The sequence below is a fragment of the Carassius gibelio genome, chromosome B13, assembly GCF_023724105.1.
Source record: "Carassius gibelio isolate Cgi1373 ecotype wild population from Czech Republic chromosome B13, carGib1.2-hapl.c, whole genome shotgun sequence".
NCBI classification, from domain to species: domain Eukaryota; kingdom Metazoa; phylum Chordata; class Actinopteri; order Cypriniformes; family Cyprinidae; genus Carassius; species Carassius gibelio.
Window position 1 is genome coordinate 20,493,333 of NC_068408.1, and position 25,099 is coordinate 20,518,431.

The following is a 25,099-nucleotide window of genomic DNA, read 5'->3' on the forward strand; positions in this document are numbered from 1 at the left end:
GTATATGCCTTTACTGTTCAAATATTGTTATTCTGAAAAAAATGTTATTTTTAATTTGTAAAACGTTTTCCCCCCTCTTTAATGTTTGTAATATTTGTTGGGGAACTTTCAAGGCATTCAGCTCACAAATGTCTCCAGTATATTATAATAATAAAATATTGACTCATGAAAAGAAACTTTTTTTTTTGGACTGATGTTTTGAGTAAACGTCATTAAACTTTTTTCCACGTACATTTGTACATTCCATCGAGTCGATCTTGATAAAGTAAAAGTAATTAACTTCCTGTTGTGCCTAAACCTTTACTTTTTAAAGCCGAGCTGTACATAAAGTCTCGTCTCGGGAGAGAATTTGGGACTATGCTTGAGGCAAAAGCTGTTTCACTTGTGATCACTGATCATATGATACACTTATGTAGCACAAGTGCATTGAAGTAGAACTGGTAAATCATTAAATACTTGCTCAATGCAGCTCACACTGTGCTCACACCACAGAAAAGACTCTTAAACCCCTTGGAGGGCAGGCTATATTACATCCAGCCTTCACTTTCTAGTCGTTACCTAAGAAAACAGAATTAATACAGTTTTATGCACACTACGGCCATTTAAAACACATTACTGCCACACATCTGAGAGACAATTATGAAGGTCAAAAGCATTAAAGTGCTTCTTCAGTGATTGGCACCCCAAACGTTTTCCCGCTCTCAGCGCGACATTTATACCACATATAATCGCAGTCTGCGCTTCAAATATAATTTATAGGTCTGACCCATATATATAACGATTTATGCAAAGCATATCACGATTAAAGGAGCTTAATAAGTACAAACAGAAAATCAGACCGACATTGACTTAAATATACACAAAGATGTTTGTTTTCCCTCTGATCTTCGGCTCATCAGAAAAAAAGAAGTCTTGCACGAAAGACAAGGAAAGTTTCATACCCACAGAAAACATTTTTTTTCCCTCTCTCTCGTTACAGACCCAGAGAGAAAACATATCAAAAAACATTTTACTACATGTCTTTTGCAAGCACAAAAAGCTGAAATGGTGTCAAGAGAAAACAAAACAGAAAGCTTGTTTCTTCTAACAATTGCTTTAAGCTACAAAATCTCCTTGAATCCCAAGCCTCCCGTTACTGTCGAATTTCCACTCTCTTTCTCTCGCTCGCTCGCTCTTAAAGGGAAAGCAGACCCTTCTGTTGGGCCTGATAGGTTGTAGGCTGATGCTTAGCAACAACATTCCTGTGCCTTAAGTAGCAGTAAGCCCCTGGCTGAACTCTTTGAAGTGGCTGTCAGGCCACATTTATTTCGTTTTAGCACTTTGTCTACTTGTCCAGATATATAAGGAGATAAAAAGCACTGGTGTTTACACTGATCTTTGCCTCTCTTTCTCTCTCCCTTTGTCTGTCTCACTCTATCTGTGTATATCTCTTTTGCAGTGCTGGTAATTAGATTGTAGCCCTGATCAGACCTGCTGAGGATGAGATGTTCTGTGAGTTGCGCTAGGCACGCTAGCCTCTCGATGTTTCGGCGAGGGAACTCTCCAGCTTTGGGGGTTCGCTTCGAAACCAAATCATGGCGTTAACTGCATCTTAGCCACCCGTTCACCTCTTCCCACTCTCTGGGGTGGAGATTTGTTTGGAGCTGATAATCACAAATGGCTGGATTTTTCGTCATTTATTTGCCGGGAAGAAAAAAGGACATGCGAAGGGAAGAGGGAGCACGAGTATGATGTATAATCCAGGAGACGAGTCATATTTCACTGTGACATTTTCAGCAAGCAGTCCTCCCTTTGAGTGCAGAGCCCCTGTTGGGCTGAGAGCTGCTGTGGCTTTTTCTGTTAATGCCATTATTAGAGACTTTTTTCTTTCTCCAGCTTGTAAATTTCTGCTGCATTATCATAAAGTGTAGTGATTACTCAGTGTATAAAGACAATAATGATGTGAGCAGGCAGCATATGCCCAGGGCCTGGAGAACAAGAGCTCGTGCTGAGACGAGAGGCTTATGCAAACCTGACACTGCAGCGCCCCCATCTGACCAGTGCAAGAAGTAGTGTGTGTGTGTGTGTGTGAGACAGAGAGAGCGTGTGTGAGTGGGTGGGTGGTGAGAAAGAAAGCAAGAACAACAACAAACAAAAGAAAGGAAGGTAGAATGAATGAGAGCTCGAGTGCTGAGACTGGAGAATGTGTGTCGGCATTGACTCTGGATGTTGTTTTAAATCTCAGAAGGATGCACGGTTAGCTGCAGCCACTTCCGCAAAGACCTCCAAAAGTTACCGCACCATGTGCTTCATATTTTTCTGAATCAGGGCGGCTGGATTTTGGCCTTGATGGATATTCATCTGAGCAGTCAGATGAGTGAAGGTTCTTGCTTTCTTCCTCATGGCTCAGTTGCATAACTGCATCTAAAGATAATTTCATCTAGACTATAGACTGCATGTCCATCCTTCTGTTGAGACTCATAATGGATTGAAGTCTCAAATGTTTTTTTTCTTTTATGTATTTATATAAATATATTTTTTATGTATTTATATTTTAAGTGTGTGTGTGTGTATAATATATTCCCCATAGTGAATGTTTAAGCATAATCTATTTTTATACTGCCTAATCATTAGAGACTTAAACCACACTTAAAAATTTATGGATGACATTTCGTTAATAGAAAATATATAATGATATCATTTCGAGATTTCAAGATAGTTCACACAAGAACACTTTCCAACAAAAAAGTTGGACAGAAAAAGCTTGTTTGAAATGATATAACAAAACATTCAGTAATTCACAATAGGTTTCTAATAGAATTCTTAGTAGTTTCATTTTTTATATCAATTGCAGGTAGATATAATAATAATAATAATAATAATAATAATAATAATAATAATAATAATAATAATATTCTTTTTTTTTTTTTTTTTGCATGTTGCACTTATTTTATTAAATGCAATAACTTTAAGACATTTTTAACTGTTCAAATGACTTTAGGTCCACTGAATTATCCATCAGTATAAACGGGCAGATCAGAGCACACAAGTTGCCATTTATTTGATATCTTTTAAAAGCAACTGAAAACAAAATGCTTTGTGAAAGGAGAAGCTCTTAGCTGCCTGTGCGTGCTCAAAGCTCCCAGACTGAATGAATTCAAAGGGTGACCCCTTGGCTTTTGATTATGTTTGTTTAAAATCTTAAGGATGCCGATCAAAGCAAGGCTCTTGTCCGCCTTCCCTTTTTTTCCAAGATAACAGCTGGCATTCAAACTGAGTTTTCCTTTAACTTTTTTTTTTTTTTTTCGCCGGGATTCCCATTATGAGGCAGGCCTCTTTCTCATCTCAAGGATGGCTCATTGAATAAAGAGAAAGAGAGGAGTGGATGGGAGGGGAGGAAGTGGAGGGAGGGCTCTGATTAATCTTCTTCCAGGGTGGGGGTGTTTGATCAGCGGACTTGGCCCGGGAGGGGTGGGATGGTTAGGAGAGAGGGGGTATCTCTGATGTTGACAGCAGGCGACTTTTGCGCACGGCATGTGATTGACGTGCCTGGCCGCTGGGCCGGAGGGGGTGGTGCTCTGTGTCCGGTGGGGCATAGCCGGCCCCTGTCTGTGGGTGGTGGTGTTAATAATGTGGCAACTGGGAAGATTAATTGTAGACAAGCAGCAGGATTACGAGCGGCTTTGTGGCCGGGACAGGGCTGTTTGGTGGGGAAGGCCTCTGATCTGTCAAGTCCAGAGGAAATTAGTCAGGGCGGACTGAAGCTGACACTAAAAACGCTGCTTTAGGATATTAAAGCCAAATGGCCAGAGGAGATTGAAATGGTAACAAGGAAACTGCTGATGTACTTGGAAAGCCTGATGCAGCTGTACCCCACTGGATTTGTGTAATTAGGATGATAATTAGTCATGTGATAACGACAGGGGGGAAAAGTAATACATTTTAAAAGAAAACATTTTCTCAATTTTCTGTTGCTTGGCAACTATTAACAGCTTGCATATAGTGTTTTGGAATGTTTTTATACATTGTCTATTATAAATATTGCTTGACATATCAGATATTTCATATCAGTCAACTTTATTTTATATATTTCTTTTGCTTAATATAAGAAACACTTAATATTAATACTTTTATTCAACAAAATAATCTATAAATAAATGCCTCTCAAAAATATGAAGCAGCACAACTGTTCAGCAATGATTATAAGAAATGTTTCTTGAGCGGCAAATCAGCTTTCTGAAGAAGATTCAAATAGACAAATGTAAATGTAGTGCAAATGTAGCTTTGTTGAGTTGAGTGTGAGATGCTTCTTTCAAAAACATTAAAAACAAAAACAAAAAAAATGGTACCGACCCCAACCCTTTGAATGGTATATGAATAATTCATCCTCAGCCCTAGCCGAGTGTTTTCAGTGAATGAAATAAAAATAGGACACCTCAATGATTAAATGCTCTGAGAATTCCTGCCTGCAGAAGAGCAGATATTTTCACAATATTTTCACAAAGGCATCAGATATCAACACATCATGATATAGTGTGTTTTTGGTCCTTGAAAGAAGACAAAGGAGGTAGAAAACACTTGTGACCTACCAGAAGCACACAGGCCATCTGTATTCTCTCCAGCTCTTCCCGTTCTGTCTGTCTGTGCGGTGGCCTTTATGTGAATATATTTGTATTTTTAAGGTCGGCCAGTGAGAGATGAGTTTACTTAAACTCAGGTCTGGCCTTTGGAGAGCAGTAATTTCATGCCACCTGTTAGATTGTCAACACACAACAGCGTGTGTTAGTGAGTGGCAGGCTGACCCGGGCCTGACCCGCGGGGCTCTTCATGGCTGAACGGTGACTGGGGCCCTTCCCCTGGTGGCCCCCTCTCTTAAACAGGCAGGGGACAGGTAATCAAAGCCAGGGCCCGTCCTCACCTTTCACTCCTCTCTCTTCAAAATAATGAAAGTTGCCCTCGTCCTGCACCCCTGATAAAATAAGAACGCCGCTCCTAACATTTCCTCTCCTCGGTGCTGATAAAAATTATGGCATTTGGACAATCAGTCGTAGCAGTGAAATCTCACCCGCATTCTTCAGTTGCCTCTCACCCCATCGTGCCTTTCCATTCTCTCTCCCTTTTGTGTCATCAATCTGTGAAAATATTCTAGATTGCTCATGACAAATGAGTTCTTTTCATTTAACTCAATTAGGATTAAATCAATAACCAACATTTCTTCTGTCTGTGCTGGATAATGAATCGTTGGAGACGTTATAAATGTTCGCAGGTGTGTAAACTGCGCACGCTGGACTTATGTTTATCCAAACTCTTGTTCTTTCAGGGCATTGCCAGTGATGTGAGATCCGAATCCACCACTACGCCATACCACCCCGCTGCCCCGAAACACAAAGGTAGTGTTTTAAAAAAAAAAGACAATTGCATGACAGGTATCTAAACAAACGCACCCTCCATTGCTAATAGAAGCTGTGCAGAAGAGATGTTTCTGATGTGCTGGACTCTTTCACGCAGGCCACATTTATCATGCTCTCTTTTGTCTGTGCAATGCAAAGCGCTGCTTTTATGTCACGGCCACAGCGGTGGTACTTTCATGCGAGGTCAGCTGTGTGCCTCTCAGCCCCCCACCAAGGACAGATCTATTTCACAAAGGCTGACCTGCACCTCTCAAGTGATGTAGAGGAAAGCCCAGTGCTTCGTCAAAATCATGCTGCTTGAGAATAGTCCATTAAAAGGTGAACGGAGCTGACATATGAAATATTTTTTCTCCCTCTTAGATTTGGGCGAGCTGACACTCGCCATTTGTTATTTTTACGATACTGTACTGCAGCGTTAGATAACACAAGCCCTCATCTTTGTCCTTCGCCTCGTTTTATTTCTCTGCCTTTATCGTGCCATTTTTATTTATCTTGACTTATTGCCTATTCTATTTGCTTAATGCATCGGCTCTGACACTGTAACTCTTTACTAAAACTCACCTTTGGCTGTGCCATGAAAATGCTTTAATAGAATAGCCATGACACTAAAAGATGCAGTTCACCTCCAAGACACTGTCAGTGGAAGTCGAGCATTGTGTGTGGATTACTGATAATTCATAGTGTAATCGCAATGCAGTGCAACTATTGCCTGCTTATAATATTAAAGGAATATATAACTCTTATTGGAATAGTTTACCCACAAATTACAGTTCTCTTTTCACGAATGGATCTCTGATTTATAATGACATGAGCATGAGTAATTGATGAATTTTCAATATTGGGTGAACTATCCCTTTATGAAAAACACCAAAACATGATATATCCAACACATGAATTGAGAATTACTCAACGTTCGGAGTGAACATTATGCTGCGCCGCGTCCGCGCAACACTGTTTCAGATGGACCCTTTACAATGTTGTTCTAAGCAGCGACTGCGAGGCTCGGTGAGGGCAAACACAAGTGCTCTGGTGTTACGTTATAACGCCTGTTTCACACATACTCCGTCTGCAGTGCGTATTTTTTACGCACCCATGTTAACGCATTCCAGCGTTCATACTGCACGAGGTTGCGGTCTGTCAGTACGTTCAAGGAGCGCTGTGTCTCTAGCCGTGCAGCTATCGTTTACGTAGCGAGTCTATTTTTGCTGTGCTGCAGGCGCTGAATAAAAGTGAAAGCGCGTTGTTCGCGGGAAAAATGAACATGGATTGACACGAAAACGCAGTCATTTCACAATAAATGTATACTAATTAAAGCTGTTTCACACGCAACTCATGGGTTTTTGGCTAGGTTTAAAACAAGAAAAAGTACCCTTTAAGATAAACAAGGAAAACAATATATATATTCACTTTTATCGAGGCAGAAAAACAAAGTTCACTAAGACCCGTGGGATTGCTTGTGATAAAGATTTAAATCCAAAAGGCACGAGACGTGGTGTTTTAATTTTAAATATTTTAACAAGAAAAATAGGCTAATTATTGTGTTTAAATGTTTTACCGCTTACTTGAGCAGCTTATTAAACAAACCTAGAAGTAAAATGCATGAATAATGCGTTGTTTATATTTATTGTTATTGTTTATATTTATATTTATTATGTCTATATGAAAGATTGTTACTGTTCTGTGATAAGACTCACAATGATGAAAAAAAATACATATATATTTTTTTACATAATATGAAATCAAAACAATGGACAAATGTTGTGTTTGTGGACTAAACAGACGTGGATCAGTAGCGAACTGCAAACGCGTCCTGTGTGAAAGCACAATGAGCCCGTGCTGCGGACTGCATATGCACTGCAGACGGAGCATGTGTGAAACAGGCGTTACAGGCAAAATGGATGCTGCAGAACTAGTAGAACATGATACAGAAATACTTGTGCCAAAAAGAGGAGCCTGGTCTGTTGTTTGGAGGGTTTTTGGTTTCCAAAAATCAGACGTCAACCAGACAACCATTTTATGCAAGTGCTGTCAGGCTAAAAGCACGTCTTGGAATATCAACCAGCAGAAAATGCATTGTACACCTGATTATGCATTAAAAAAAACTGCCATAAACCGGGAAACCGGCATAATAATATGTGTGTGTGTATATATATATATATATATATATATATATATATATATATATATATATATATATATATATATATGTATATATATATATATGTATATATATATGTATGCATGTATGTATGTATGTATGTATGTATGTATGTATGTATGTATGTATGTATATGTATGCATATATATAATATTTTTATAATTATTATAGTTTTATGCAGTAGAATGGCTGAAATTAGGGCATGCTTCCATAGGTAAAAGCTTAGTCCCGTCAGGTTTGCTATATGTTACTTTCTGCCTTGCAATGGCCGGCAGGATTAGCGGCGTCTATGACAGCAAGCTGTCTTAAACAGGGACCCACTCTACCTTTTCTCAATATTTTTACAATTGATGTCACCTGTGCCAGGCCCCCAGAGCTAAGGTGCCATGGGTAATTACAGCAGACAGGAGGTCTGAGGAGCGAAGGAGGAGGACCAGCTATATGCATTGCATGGGAGGTCTTGGCTTTGGGTTATAAGACCCTTGTCTGCTGTTTTGGGGAAAAATTGGGAAGTGGACAAACAGCGAGCAGACAGGAGAGGCTCAGAGGAGAAAAATGGAAGAGGGAATAGCTAAAGCCAAGAAAGGAGGCTATGTGGCAGGCCTGGCGTGACACGGAGAACCATGAGAGTCTGGAGACAGAGGGGGGTGGAGAGCGTGGCCGCAGGAAGTAGTGCTGCTGTCAGCTCCCACCAGCTTTAAACCAGTCTGTCGCCTGAACATAGCCCAAAGTTTCTTTCAAGAGACAAACATTGTCTTAAAGAAACAGTTCATCTAAAAATGATGTACGCATCCTCTTCCCCTTCTAAACCTCTTTGTTTTTCAAAGATCTCAACAATTGTATTCACAAACAATGTTGGTTCTGTCACATAACAAATTTGGAGTCAAGTTTGGAAGATAAAAGACTTTAAGTGAATATGAACATTTTAAAATTAATGAAGTGCATTTAAAGGCTCCATTAACATAAATTAATGGATTTGGATTAGCCATAAATGCTAGCATTGCAATATATATATATATATATATATATATATATATATATATATATATATAATTAATACCTTTACTGTTTATTAAAATAGATAAATATTAGAAAAAATAAATCATTTTATATATATATATATATATATATATACACACACACATCATTTATTTTTCTATTATTTATTTATTTTAATAAACAGTAAAGGTATTAATATTATTTGTTATATTAATATAAATTTTATATTTTAAGAAGCATTGTTATTTTGAACATAATAATAATAATAATAATAATTATTATTATTATTATTATTATTATTATACTTATTTATTGTGCATCCCTACAAAAAAGCGCAGCAAACCAACCATTTTCCCCATCTTAATTTTAAATTGCAATCGCCATTTTTATCAGGAAAAAAAAATCTCTTTTTTTTTTAAACCCTAATTGTTCAACCCTAATTTTTGTTTTTGAATGAACTGTTGCTTTAAATATAAAGCTCCAGCTCTAAACCAAACTACATGAGCCAATGTTTGTCTTTCCACAGGCACAAATAAGTATAAAAATAAAGTGGAGCCACCGCATTCACCGCTGTCACATTCTAGATAGCCGTATTAATAACAATCATCACGACAGGTCACACAACTGCCCTGGAACTTCATACATAATTGAAATGGAAAATATACAAATCCTCATATACGTCTCTGGACATTTTAAAGCAGCAACCACCACTTTTGAATTCCCATCATTCATCTTCACAGTGGCGAGAGAAGCAGAGGCCATCGAAGGCGAAACCGTACTCCTCCATCAGACTTTAAACGCTCGTATTCTGGGCCCTGCTCCAGCTGAGTTGACTGTATTTTAAATGGCACACAACTAAACCCCTTGAGGCAGGCAGCCTTCAAAGAGAAAATCTTAACTGAAGACCCCCCGGGGAACATGCACTTTTTTTTTTTCGCCTACAGTTTGCCGTCATTACGTCGCCGCTGATTTGTAGCCTTGAAATGGGACTGCATATGAAGAATAAATGACTTTACAGTCGTGGCACAACAAATAAACAAACATCTGGAACCGTTCAGAGGGCGCCATTAAAACAGTGCATTCCTTGCCCAAAATGTGAAAATGATGACAAATGTGCTGTCACAAAGGCTGGGAGAGGCCAGATGATGGAGCAGTGGGTGCTAAGCACTGACTTTTAAAACTCAGCAGGACTGAGAGAGAATTACACCTGCTGTTTGTCTGCCTACCCTCCATTAACTTACATCTGGATAGCGTGCATCACTCAATTACCAAAGTCTGGATCCACACCCCCATTGTTTAGCTAAAATGCCATGTTTAACATACAGCCCTAGATAGAGATATTTATGCCAGCAAACCTGTGTAATTGAGATAAATTTGATTGGTGTTGGTGATGTGCAATTGCTTGTCTCGTTTTACAGCCCAATGGATATGCAATAGCCCCAAGCTTGCCTTTGGCAGAGTTGCCTCTTAATTATGGCCTGTTGAGCAGTTGTTCCTCTGCCGTTTTCTGAGTACGAGTTTGCATGTGTACAAACTGCATTTAACTGAATCCTGCAGGCCAAACTTCACGGTAAGCTTGTTGAGCCACCATTCTCTCTCCCAAACAGTGAATGCCTTGGTTCCTTGAATGCAACTTTAGCCTTTGATATTGGAAAAGAATCTCAATGAGATTCTAAAGGATCTCTCATGATGGTTGTAACAGTAATGTTTTTCCCTTGACGAGTGTTATACTCAAACCAGCTCCAAACTTTGGCCCTGTCAGACATTATCCTGACATTATGTTGGGGATTTTGGAATCCTGATTTATTGGTATTTTTAAGAGATTGGTTATGACAGATTATTATTTTATTTTTTTCTTCTTCCTTTTAGCAAGGACTGTGAATGTATGGGCAGAAATGGTCTACTGTACAGTATATCCTAAAATTGCATGAATATAGTTGCTCTGTACTTTCAGTATTGAAATAATTATTAGGGATGCATGATATAACAATACCATATTGGTTACTAGCTGGATGATATTGGTTTTTTATCTCTACATGCTCATTTCCCATATTAGATTACCTTTACCATCTTCTGACATATACTTCAAGTTCATTTGTAAGATCAATGTGAATTAAAAAAAATAATTAACAATTTATCATTTTCAGACATCATTTTTATGTTTGCACATCCCTATTAATTATACTGTGCAATTGATGTTTTAGGCAGCATAAAATTGAGTGCTACCTTTGAAACCGTTTCACATTAGGTGGACACCTATGATGCTGAAATGTTACCCTGGACCACAAAACCAGTCTTAAGTCATTGGCGTATATTTTTAGCAATAGCCAAAAAAAATCTAATTTTCGTTTATGCCAAAAATCATTAGGATGTTAAGTAAAGATCATGTTCAATGAAGATATCTTTTACATTTCTTACCATAAATATATTAAAACTTGGTTTCTGATTAGTAATATGCATTGCTAAGATTTCATATAGCTTCAAAAGTAATTTTGTCAGTATTAAATTTTTTTTGCACCTTTTTTGCATTTTCAAATAGTTGTATCTCGGCCAAATATAATATATTTTATAAATAAGCTTATTTATTCATCTTTGAGTTGATGTATAAATTTCAATTTCGAAAAAATGAACACTTAAGACTGGTTTTAATTGTCAAAAAAGTGTTGCCTATGTACTGTAGACAGCTAAGTACATTATTGAACAGAGCCAATAGTAAATCTGAGATTAGCTATTTTATTTTCTACAAATCATAAATTTGTTGACCACAGGGTTATGTTCGTGCCTTAATAAGAAAGAATGGAATATGGAATCCATTGCTTCGTTTCTGAAGAGAATGCCGTGTGTTTATTCCCTCACATAGTTCTTGGCCAAATGGCTGACATGTGTTTTCAATTGATCTGGATGAGGGAGAACTGTCTTACGGATATGTTTGCTGCGTGACAGTGTTATGATCCAAAGCCTTCTCCAGCACTGATGAGGTGTTTAGGATCTCTGTATAATGGGTTTAGGGTGTTTTGCGGCCATTTAAAGCCCCTTTATAAAACACACCTATAATTCCAGCTACAGCTCTGTAATGAGCTCCTATAAAACATAAATGGCCATCACGCAAGTTTATATTGACTTTCAGATTTACACCTCAGCTCTCCTCAGATCAGGTGCCAAAACATAATGGATGGAAAAAAAGGTCAGTACGATATTGATTCGTATTAGTCATTTGATGTAACTCCCATACATCTGCTTTGGATATCCTTGGTCTGTGGGAGAATCCATCTGTGGGAGACTGCTGCCTTAAGTTGACTCCTACAAGCCTGTAGGTTTGTATAGGAGCTGCCAGGGGCTGTTTTTTGGGCCTCTCTTTGTGAGGACTGCTTTTGTTTCCTTTGTCGGAGAGAGATGATGTGATATGATTTCTCTCAAGAGGTTGCGGTGGGCCTCCCAGGACTGCTTTGGCACAGGAGCATGAATATCCATTAGTCTGGAGATGGAGATTAATGGAGGAAGACAGAGGAAGAGCCAGGCCGTTCCATCCATTCTTCACCGTCTATCAGAGCGAGAGAGAAAAGAACACAGAGATGGGATCGGATTCTTCCATGAGGCAGTCAGAGTCCTGTTTATCACCGAGCCTGGAGCGCACCTCCCTCCCTCTCTCTTTCTCTCTCTCGCGCGCTCTTTCTTTGGAGCAGGGTAGATTAAAACACCAGGACAGACTTAACTTCCCTGACAGTTTCAACTGCTGAACTTGGACTTGGCATCCCAAACTGTTCTAAGAAGGCTTCTCTGTCTTCAGTGTCATTATCTCCATATGAGATGGCACTGCATTCGTTGAATAATTCTGTTTGTGTTGGAGTTGAGGATGTGTCATCAACACCATTGTTTTTTCTTTCTTTCTCTGTCTTTCTTTCTTTTTTCCTCTCATACTTTGCTGTTTGATGTAGTGGAATGAGTCTCTGAAGGCACAGCTGAAATGTGGAGAAGGGTTTCAACATGACACTGTCGAGATGGCGATGTTTATTTTAATATCATTTAACATATTTGTTTGTACTTTGGTGCAGTCGCTGGAATATGAAAGCGAGAAAGCATTTCTTTTTAATGATTCAAGTTAATAAGGCATGTTCCAGTACTATGTAATGGTAGCTGTGCTCCTTGGGATGCTCAAAGAAAACGACTCTAAAAAGCCTGCTGTAGTGTTTATGAATTAAAATGGCCTTTTAAGAAGTCCCTCCAAACATAGTCTCATCTTTAATCTGACTGGCTGGTTTTGAAGGAAAAAAGGTTGATGTTGGAAGAACTAGTTACCAGATCGTGTGTTTGTGTATACTGTATATCCAAGAGTTGAAATCTTAATTAAATATTAAATATGTTAAGTCTGGTTGGCTGCTTTTTACATTCCAGTCAGAAGGTCTGTTTTTGTATTTGTGTGAGGTTTTTGCTGTAAGTGGACTTTTATTTATTAACACTATCATTCAGAGGTGTTTGTGTATTATTTTATTCGGCAGAGATGTATTGAATTGATCAAATATTAGAAAAGTTTTCCGTTTCAAATAAATGCTGTTCCCAGCAGCACAACGGTTTTCAACATTGATAATAATAAAAAAATATTTCTTGAGCACCAAATCGTCATATTACAATGATTTATGAAGGATAAAAATAAAATATTACAATGATTTATAAAGGATTTTATAAAGGATTTTTTTTTTTGTAAAATAAATAAACTTCTTTTTTTATAATATATATTTGAATATAATCATAACAAGTCTATTTTTCCCAAAAAAATTGAATGAAATGTTATTCTTATGGAATATCTCCAAGTACCATATATAACCATAGAATAAAACCAGCGTAGTATCACCGCAGTATTGTTTTTTTTCATTCAAACATACAACACACTAATTGCACTGCATTCATTATCTATTATATTGACAGTAACATTATGTAAAAGTGCGATACGGCACAGTCTTGGTAACTCTCCAAGTTCTGTCTACAAGTGGTCTTTGCAACCCAAATCCTTTAGCATTATTCCACCAGCAGCAGTTAATTCACTGCTAAAGCCGCTATGTCATCACTTTAGAGTCTTTAATCAGTACGGCTTCGCCTCATAAAATTACAGCACCCCTCCTGCATGATCTATTAATACATGCACAAAAGAAACACCGGCGAGTGTTAAGCGATACCCCAGGATGGAGAATGTGTCAGCATGATGGACAAGGACACAAATTCAAGCCATCCTGCCCAGCCCATTCGCAGTAACATACTTGCAGTACTAGGGGCTTTGGTCTGCTTCCCAGTCGTGCTGGACCATCTCATGAGACTGACAGCAAATATATCATACAAATGGATACCCCATGCCTGCGTTCTAATCAGCTTTAAAAGTGATTGCTAATGCAGTCGAAGCATTATTCATATTTGTGCGTGATTTGTGACTTGAGTTTGGGACATCTGAGATGCAGGATAGTATTTCCTGTGTGCTTTTAGTCCTGCCAAGAGTTTAGAGCAGGTTAGCGTGGCTTTCACAGGCTCAAACCCCAGGACTTTATCATTGTAATTTATGAGGGAAGAGCAAAGCCATATGGTTTGGATATTTTTACGGTGGGATCGATGCGGGGTCCTCGAATTTCCCTTTTCTTGCTTAGGTTGATATGGATGGTGTTCATGTCAGGGGGTTCCTCAACCCTCTCAGATGCTGAGACACTGAGTCCTGGCAGATGTTGAGCAACTTGTCTTTTTGATGGCGAAACTGATCTGTGCACAATGAGCCCTGATTGCATTATAATGATCATGTGACGGGCCAATGGAAAACTTTATGAAGACAAATGCTGCTTGCAGGAAGAGAAAAACACACCGAAGAGTTATAATTCAGAACCGTGGATGATACATGCTGGAGCTATTTATTATTCATTATTATTATTCATAGCAAGGCCTTTTTTGGCAGCATTTGTGTTTGTTAGTGTGATTCAATATACAATCAATTTACAAATGATAGCAATTAATTCGGTGACAGCTTCCATTTATTCTATTTTAATTCTGTATCGTGTGTTTTTCAGACTTATTAATCATCGGTGATAGATGAAAACATGTTATGAAAGGTTTCTGTTTCAATCCTCTACACAAATGGCAAAAATACACTTAGAAAAATGCAATTCATCTAACGATTTGCATATACTTCTATAATGAGCAAGAACATGTCAATATTTGCTATTTTTTGAGGTGACAAAGTAAATCATGTCAGAGTGATGCCACTGTTCTGACGTCATAAAGTATGTGAAATTAGTTTTTTGAAAAGCAAATTAACTTTTTTTCTACTAGTAATGGTGGTAATAATAGTAATAAATAAAAAAATACATAGAATATGCTGGAACTCATTGCATGTTCTCTTGACTGTGTTAAGATCAATAAGTTTCTTAAAATACCAGATAATTAGACTTATTTATGACAAGGTAAGGCTAATTCAGGCTGAAAATGTAACGATTGTGCAGCTCCCCTAAAACGAGATATATACACATACAAAAGCTTTCTATTTCAAATATTTACAAAGCAGCACAACAGTTTTCAACATTAAAAATAAGAAAGGAAGGTTTTTTATTTATTTATTTATTTATTTATTTTGAGCAGCAAATCAGCTTATTAGAATGATTTTTGAAGGATAATGTTGACACTAAAGACAGGAGTAATGAAGCTGAAAATTCAGCTTTACAATCACATGAATAAATTACATTTTAAAATATATTTAATTAGAAAACAGCTATTTTCATTTATAATAATATTTCACAATTTTTTTTTTTTTTTTTTTGTTCAAATGAACAATGCTTGGTGAACATAAGAAACTTTTTCACGGTTGTGTGTGTGGGTGTGTTGTGTCATTAAACTTCTCTTGAAAATGATAAGTTATTTTATTGTCATCGACCAGCATAAAGAGCATAAAGCATAAAGAACAAAGCACAGGGATGATTTAATAAGCAATTTGAGACAATGACTGACACACAGTAACCTGTGACCATTCGATCCACAGATTGTCTTGGGATGAAATCACTGTGGTGGAAGGGACTGAACTCATCTGTCAGTTACAGCTAGCTCCGTTGGACTGTTGTCAAAACCGTGTTCTTGCTCCCCGATGAATTTACTGATTTGTTGTCGACTGTACCTCAGCACAGTGTCACGAGACCCCCAGCCCACTCTGATGTCTGAACACGGCCTATTACGAGAGGATCAGTGTAGCTCAAGTTAATGACCTAGCACATCGTTTATTCCACGTGAATGCTGGGAAACGGACAGTTAGCGTTCACTGCCTCGCAGCAGCCAGAGAGAGGGTGGATCATCTCCGTCAGAGACTGAGAGCGCAAACTGATGAGAATTGGACATTTACTGCGGTTGATGGCTCACTCCAAAGTGGAGCAGGACTTTTGGCCAAAATGTGAGCAGGCACTTGAACTTAATGTCATAATTGATCAAAGTCAGCTGTGGTCAGGTACTTTGAGCTGTGCCGTTCACTCCTTAAGCATATTTAACATTTCAGCTCGAATAATTGTAGGGTCGGTCGAAATGGTTCCGAAAATAAACAGATAACTAGGTCAAACAAGGCTTTGCATCTCGGGCAACTTTTTAATCTGTCAAAATGATTTGCCCATGAAGTCGAACGAAAGAGAGCAGGTTTTCCCATCATATTAATGTAAGCGGACACATTGTTTTACTGTCATAATTTGATTGGGTGATCATTTCTGACATGTTGTGTCGTTGTAAGACTGTTGAGTTGACTGAGTCATAGAGGTCAGACACTGAAATGAATTCCAGATTGCCGTCGTTTGAATGAGTACTTTCCTCATTTCCCCAGGAAATTATGCCTCTTCAATCCCGCTGCTGGTTTAACCACTCAACTTCAGGTCACCTAGCCAATGTAAGATGTCAGGATCAAGTTCTGCTGCTGTCGTGCTCAGTTTGATGGATTCTCTGATCTCCAGAACTCATTTATTGGACTGTTATTTAGTGAACAAAATGGATTTGCACAAAGGATTTGTAGCTTCATGTTCTGTTGTAAACCACACTGTAGCTTCTGCTAATGAGCTATATTAGATAATATCTGCTTCAAATAGAGTTATTTTGTTCCTAACCAGCACACTTTTGAGAATTTTGAGCATAACTGCAGAGAGATGGTTTTAATTTAGTTTGGCCTCTGAAACTGTTTGTAATGTAAAATGTATTTATAAAGTTGTGCTATGCGCTTCTTTTCTCATAAGTTTGCATAATCCTTGCGAAATCTATACTCCCTGTTATTTTACGTAATATATATATATATATATATATATATATAATATAGAAAGATTTTATATGCTTTATGGTAAATATGCTAAAAAATGTATATATTCTGCAAGGAGTATGACAAAATCAAAGCTGAAATTATTTGATCACTAACAAAACAGTAATACTGTGAATTATTCAAATGTATATTCCAATTAAAAATTTGTTTTGTAATTATATATATATTAAATAATGTAGATTAAGTTTTAATATATTAAAAAAATTCTTGTGATTACTCCAATCTTCAGTGTCACATGATCCTTCAGAAATCATTATAATATTCTGATTTGTTGCATAACAAACCTTTTTTTCTTCTTTTTTTTTTGGACTATCAGTGTTGAAAACAGATTTGTTTATTTGAAATGGGAATCTATTGTCTTTAACGGTCACAGTTAAATTTGTTCTTACTGAAAGATGCTACTACTACAATAGTAATACAATTAATAATATTATTCTTGTTATTATTATTTGTATGTGTGCTGTATGTATTTATCTTAAGAACTGCCCTGAAGAGGCTGCATAATATTTACACAGTATTCCACACCAAATAATAACTTAATTTGCTCAAGCGAGCAGTTCGCATGCCGTCGGTTCTTTATATTGTGCGTTTCCTCCGTGGCATCTCCGCTGCTTGCAGCCATGCGATAGTTGTGTGTGATAAGCGTCTTGTAGATTGTGCAGAGGCTGTGTAAAGTTCTGAACAGAAGTGTATATGTGTGTCTCCGAGAGCTCAGATCTTCTCAAATACTCTTAAAATACGCCTCTGCACTTGACACCATTAAGCCTCTGTTAACCAGCCTCCCCTGAGAGCAGCTTGAAATTGTACCACCTCCAGCAAACTATTTTACCATTCAGCATCGCCGGAGATACAAGCGTAACACGGTTTGTTCTCAGGAAGCAAGAAGCAAATAAAAGACAAAAATGGCATGAAATAAAACGCATCGGAATGAACACACATGTCCTGAAGTGCAATTCCTCCCTCAGCAAGGAAGCGAGCAAAGCCGTGTTCATATCCAGTGACCCGGCTGCCCCGTTCATGTTGTGACTCAGGGCCATACTTTGTGTTTATGCCTTAGAGTAGCCATAGCTTTCCCCTAGAAAACTGGAAGTGCTACTCTCAGGATATTAAATCTAGTCCTGTAAAAAGTAGCAGTCTGAGGAATGCTTGCAGCTGAAGGACAATCCCAAATATCACCTTGGTTTTCATATTCAGGCCTGTTTATCAGAATATGGCGCAATATATGGTGATGATGACCAGTGCCGAGGCACGGCTGGTATTAAGATAACCTTGGGGATGAGAAAGGGGGGGTGGAGTGCCACAAGCTCGGCTTCCAGAATCACTAACTAGCAGTGACATTTGGGCAGTGCAACTGTTCAAGTCACTGCGCAAATCACAACTGATATTTGCTGAACTTTAAGCTCTATTCAAGGTAGTGTTTTTTTTGTTTTTGTTTTGGTCCAACATGTGCATGGTGCAGCTAATATTATCCTCCAGTATCCCATGCAATGGGCAATCCCTTCTTTATCCAGCAGATGTTTCTGCCTTTACGTTAAAGATATATGAATGAATGAGAGAGATTAGCGTGCTGAACACATATTGGATGATATCTGACTTCATTAGTTGCGATGCCCTTATAAGGACATCCTGGCTTTCTTATATTTGGACAGCCGCCCCCTGTCCTTCCCTTCCTTTGCCCAGACTCACTCGTGCAGCCAAGCACATAATGCGCTTGGAGCCCGGTAACATGTACGATTATAATTAGCTTTGTCAGGTCCTCGCCCCTACAGCCCCCATGCAGATAATATGATAATATGTCTTCATAACCGACTGACCTTACATGCTCAATATTTCTCCCCTTATGAAGATTACATGTCAATAAAGTAATTGAGTCTTGGGCTGTGTGGAAAGTGAAGATTTAGGTTATTGGACTTTTCGGGAGCAGTGATGTATGACCGTTATTATTCCACCTGTCAGGGGATGTGCAGGCTGCTGACGACGGTCCGAGGATGTCAGGAGAGAGGGAGGGAGACGTCCTCTTCGGCTTGAGTGTTATGTCGTTAATCACCCCTCATCTTCTCCGCTCCATTCCTCCTGCATCTGCAAACTGTATGTGTCTTATTAATTAGGGAGAGGAGACTTACAGTAAAGCCATCCATTAAGAGGGGGCCGAGAGGGCTTCGACAATAGCGTCTCATCATCACCGGCCTGCCTTCATATATCCAACCCTCATGAGATCATCCATTATAATTCCCCAGGATATTATTTCCTCTTTCTTCTCAAGTGTAAGGTCTCTGTCTGTAGGCCTCTGTCAGGCGCGAGCGCTTTTGTAATTGCGACTCAAAGCCTTGCCTTGGATTTAGCCTTCGCTGTCAGTTTAATACTATTAGAGTCATCGCAATCCCTATCATTACATTCATGGGCTTCATTACTCATTTTTCAATTTTGGTTTGAAACCAGACTTGTTGTGCAGTACTGTGGGGTCATTGAAATCTGCCTGAAATTCATCAGAGCACTGGAAGAGTTTAGTAATATTCAATAAATAAATAAATCGCCGTGATAAACCATGTCTGAATTTATTTATTTATTGCCTCTATCTGTACAGGCATATGGTTGTATAACTTATTGTAGTGCTGTCAAACGATTAATCATGATTAATTGCATCCAAAATAAAAGTTTTTGTTTACTTAATGTGTGTTTACTGTGTACAATTATTATGCATACATAAATACACACACATACAGTATACATTTTATTATTATTTACATGTATATAATTGCATTCATATAATTTAGGGGTGGCAAACTCCGGTCCTGGAGAGCCACAGTCCTGCAGAGTTTAGTTCCAACTCTAATTAAACCTCACCTGCCTGTAGCTTTCTAGTAACCCTTCAGAGCTCGATTAGCTTGTTCAAGTGTGTTTGATTAGGATTGAAGCAAAGCTCTGCAGGGCTGCGGCTCTCAAGGACTGACGCTCGCCACCTCTGATATGATTTATATTATTTATAAATATATTTAAAATATAAACATAACATCTTTTTCTTACATATATGCATGCATGTGTATGTATTTATATATACAGTACATAATAAATATACACAGTACACACATATATTGCGTAAACAAAAACATTTATTTTGGATGCGATTAATCATTTGACAGCACTTCTTTACTGCATCTAATTATATAAAATGGCAACAACAGAAGAAAAAAAATGTCAACGCCAAATACAAAATGTTTTTAAACTACACAAGCATTTTATTTTTTTTAAACAAGCATTTTTTTCTTTGGTGCAAAACTATTTTGGTGCATAAACTAAGCATTGTGCATTGAAATTGTTTAATGCACACTTAAGGTACAGTCACATGAGTGAAATTTGTCAGTAGTTAAGCTTTACTGTTTAACCACTGAATTTCCAAAGTGGAATTTTTAACACACAAAGTAAATTGAACTGCACTCTTAAATGTGGATTATCCTTCACTTGTAGCATTTAAATGAATGAAGGACTTTGTATGTTTGTATTTATTTATTTAAAACAGCATACACAGAATATTAATGTCGGCTATTTGTTTTTGGCCTTGGTTATCGCTATCGGCATGTATTTTAATATTGGTGTATCCACCATCTAATAGGGTTATTATACTATGGTGTCAATTTGTTTCAAAGAGACTTATTCTTAGTGTCTCTACTGTAATAAGTGTAGAAACGTTATTTTCAGCAGAAACTGTGGTTATCATAGTAATTTTTTTAAAAGGGGGGCAATTGGCTTTAATGCAGGGGCGTAGGCATCATCATTTTAGAAATGAATGGAACACGGTCTAACTGACAGGATTTATTTTTTCGTATGTCTTTTAATTGGCTAAGAAATCAAATACACTGCTGGGTAATAACCAATATGTTTTTCCCCTATATTTTCATTATGACAACTTTGTGATTTGTCTACTATTAACACATTAGGCAGAATAGTTTCTATTCTTTAATTTTATGCCAGTTATTACTTCAATGAGTCCGTTTTGGATTTCTGCGTGAGAGCGCCCTCTGGCTTCCAGTATGAATGAAACCTTCACTGCATGAGTGTTCAGCTCTCCGTAATGTTCACATAGCCTCGGTTTGGAAATATATAAATTATTGGGTCATACATAGACTACTTGTCTCTTTGCGCTTCAATCTAGATTTATTCACACTGGCCCCTCTACATAAACACCCTCGCCTGAAAAGTCTGGAGGAAGATGTCCGACTTAATGCTACATTAGCATACCATATCATACAAAAGTCTACTTCTCAAAAAAAAGCAGGAAGCTATTTGGCATCTGAGCTGCCACTGTGAAGATCATCAGGCAGTCTGATACTCAGAAAGGGGCGGGAGGGCGACACACAGTGTTAAAGGATATTTTACACTGTCCGCTCACATTAAGGCAGGAGATTGATCCTTTCCAGTCAGATGAAGCTCTGGTCTGACTGATGCCCCTCACCGTCATAGTGACACCAGGCTCCGGGACGCAAGCTTTGGGCGAGAGGGGCACCCAGCAGCACCCTGAACCCGGGCCAGCAGCAGCTCGACTCAGCCCTTGTTCTTTTCCTTTCATGCCCCCTCTCCCTGCTCTCTGTCAGGATGTCATGACAAATCACTGTACAACAGCGTGCTCCGCAGCCTCAGGTACCAGACCAACAGGCCTCAGACGCCATGCTGAAATGAATATAATAATGGGCTTCAGAAAATAGCACAAGGCCCTCAAACACAGGAAGAGAAGTGAGGCTGTGTGTGTGTGTTCTCTGCAGGGGGAAGTGGCGAGCAGACACATGTCCCACAGTGAGGCAGGTGCAGCTTGTCTCTTCTGTGGCTGAGGTGGCAACAGGGGCTGTCAGATTGGTATTGATATGTGTCACTCCAGGGAGTGTCAGGAGCTTTATTTAAGACAGCAAGAAGGCCATGTGTCTGTGTGGTAATTGACGGTTGGCTTCGGGAAAGATCAGGCTGTTTGTTGACCTAGCAGAGCAGCTGATGGGAGAGCTAGCATGGTGTATTGCTTTCATCCAATATGGCTGTTTTCTCCTGTGCTGTAGGTTTTAAAAAGAGAGTTAGTTTGAGAGGTGCAGTCAGTTTGTAAATCCACATTTCACACATCACATAAATGTCAAATTGTGACTATAACCAAAGTTCAGTTTACGCCAGCTTTTAAATTATATAAAAAAAGCCTGACTTTGCATTTAATCATTTATCAGATGCTTTTTTCTAAAGCAAAGTATTTAATTCAAAGCAATGTTATTTTAGTGTCATAGAGATACTATTATATTAACTGTTTATATATTTTTTATCTTAATATTTTTCGATTTTCAGTTTGTTAAAATGTGTAATTTGTTCCATGATTTTGTCTTTATTATTTTTATTTCAGTATTAGTTTCTTATACGACAAGTTAAAGCTGAAATAAAATAAGTGTCTAAATACATAACTATAATAACACTGTTTCATTTACATTTATTTTTAAATCAGTTTTTGACATAAATAAGAAATAAAAAAATAAAAAAGTTAGATTTTTATTATGCAGCTGGAATGACCCTGTTTAAAAGTGTCTAAAATTGACGTAAAAGTAAATTTATTTCTACAGATGAAATGCATTCAGAAATGTTTATTCGTGTTGTTGCGGCCAGGATAGGCTTTGTTTGTTGTCTCTCTCTGAGTGAAATGAGCACTGTGATATGTTGACATGTCCATTCATTTCCATGGTTTGGTGGCTGTATGCTGTTTGACATTAATTCCAAATGACATTCAGCAAGAAGCCGCACTGCTTACTGATGCATGAGGTCTATCACATCCCTCATCATTATATTTAACATCAACACACAGCCACGTGACCATCTGTCCAACTGCCCACTAAACTTAGTCATGTACTAAACCTACATCCTCGAGTCATAGATTTCAGTTATCTTGCTTGCAGTGGACATGAAAAAAATGTACTGGTCGATAATAGTTTTTTTTTTGTTTTTTTTTTTTACGTATATGTACAGAGGATGTATTTTTGATTAGTGTTTAAAACAATCTGTTAAACATTCTGTTGCTGACACACTGAGTAGGGGCAAAAAAAAAAAACAATAAATGAATGAATACTGGAAGAAGACTTAAGATTTTCAAGGCTTATTTGTTTGATTTGATTGATTGATTTGACACTTTTTTGATGTAATATAATACATCTTCATAACCGACTGACCTCACATGCTCAATTTATCTCCCTTTATGTAATTTTTTTTAAAGTTCGTTTTAAAGTTAAAATTGCTAAAACATTGATGAGATATATATATACAGTATATACAGTACAAGTTTGGACACACCTTCTCATTCAAAGAGTTTTCTTTATTTTCATCACTATGAAAATTGTAGAGTCACACTGAAGGCATCAAGGGCTATTTGACCAAGAAGGAGAGTGATGGGGTGATGACCTGGCCTCCACAGTCACCGGACCTGAACCCAATCGAGATGGTTTAGGGGTGAGCTGGACCGCAGACAGAAGGCAAAAGGGCCAACAAGTGCTAAGCATCTCTCGGGGAACTCCTTCAAGACTGTTGAAGACCATTTCAGGAGACTACCTCTTGAAGCTCATCAAGAGAATGCCAAGAGTGTGCAAAGCAGTAATCAAAGCAGAAGGTGGCTACTTTGAAGAACCTACATTATGACATATTTTCAGTTGTTTCACACTTTTTTTGTTATGTATATAATTCCATATATAATTCCACATGTGTTAATTCATAGTTTTGATGCCTTCAGTGTGAATCTACAATTTTCATAGTCATGAAAATAAAGAAAACTCTTTGAATGAGAAGGTGTGTCCAAACTTTTGGTCTGTACTGTACGTATGAGTTGAACACAGAGTTGTCTAGTTTTAGTCTAGTTCATAGTCTAGTGAATAATTTGGTGTTTTTTTATTTTATAACTATTGGCAAATGGTGTGGGGCATGTTTTGTCTCAAAAACAATGTTATAAATATTACCAGACATTGCACAAATCAGTTTAGTTCTGCTTTTAGATCTGTTTTGTTTTCAGCCACAATCATTTGAAATACGAGTTTTGTAATGATCCACACAAAGTCATCAGTCACTCATGTGGTTTGTTTTGATAAAGACTTCACAGTGTCTCCCACACTCTTTTTCACTTTTGGTGTTTTGGGTGGGTAATTAATATTTACTGTGCACTGATTTAGACCCTCGTTAACTCGGACCGACCTCCAATGTCAAAGTGGTTAAAAAGTGCTGCAATCATTCCTGCAATGATTAATTTAACACCACATTGTTATTGAATCATGTTACTCGGACTCTGTTTGAAATGAGCTACTTTCCCATCAGCCTTATTAATGAGACCATTACTGAAATCAGCAGACTTTCACATTTTACAGAGGTCTGGGTGACTTATCAGCTTTTCTTTTTTTAATTAGAAAGTACTCGCTAATAACGACAACAGTCAGTCAGCCTCAGAACATGTTCATTCTGTAATACGTTATTCTTATCAAATCACGCTTAACGTCCTTGACACAAATGGTTATTAAATCATAACGACTACTCAGGTCATTTGAAGATGCTGCAGTGGTTAATTAGTGCATGGCATCTTTGTGTTGTGACACCGTGTCCTAACTACATGCGACGCGACAAGATTCCAGCGACAAGCACTCGCAAAGAAATGTACTTTTAAAATCAAATTCATAAATATTAAACCTTTTTAACATCATTAAATGTTATGGAATACACTCGTTGATTTGCACTGAGTTCACAGCTTTAACGAACATCTTTGCTCTAATTTATTTTCAAGGTCTAAGGTAAACTATCTTTAGTTTTTTTTCAATATAGCTATAAGCTCACGCAAAATGATATTCAAACACAGTAGAAACATTTAACTTTGAATGAAACACACAATCACCTGAGATTATCACTGTCTTATGGTTTGTATGATGTTGTTCCAGCCGCGACATGACAGAAATAGAAACCGTTTCTAAATTAGAAATTTTGTGTTTCGCCTGCATGTCTAGTTAAAACTCTGATTGATATGGAAAAGATAGCTTTTATTGTGTGTTGTGGCATGGCGTCACGTGTAGTTAGTACATGGTGTGGCTCCAGCTCAGTAGTGATGGGACATTCCAGTTCTTTTCCACAAACCGGTTCTTTCGGACAGTTGTTTCAATGAACCATTTCTTTTATGCTATAACGTAATAAAGCGTTCTCGATGATGTAATGACTATCATCTCGGGCCCGGATGAAAATACATTCAACATATTCAAATAT

At 37.9% G+C, this 25,099-nt stretch overlaps 1 protein-coding gene across 1 annotated transcript in view; it reads left to right on the forward strand.

Moving 5' to 3' along the window:
* LOC127970000 (leucine-rich melanocyte differentiation-associated protein-like) overlaps positions 1-25,099 on the forward strand; it is a 277,953-nt gene that overhangs the window by 237,972 nt on the left and 14,882 nt on the right. Inside the window, exon 7 of the mRNA XM_052572167.1 lies at positions 1,515-1,554. Within this exon, the coding sequence (XP_052428127.1) occupies positions 1,515-1,554 (40 nt within the window). The remainder of the gene's footprint in view (positions 1-1,514; positions 1,555-25,099) is intronic.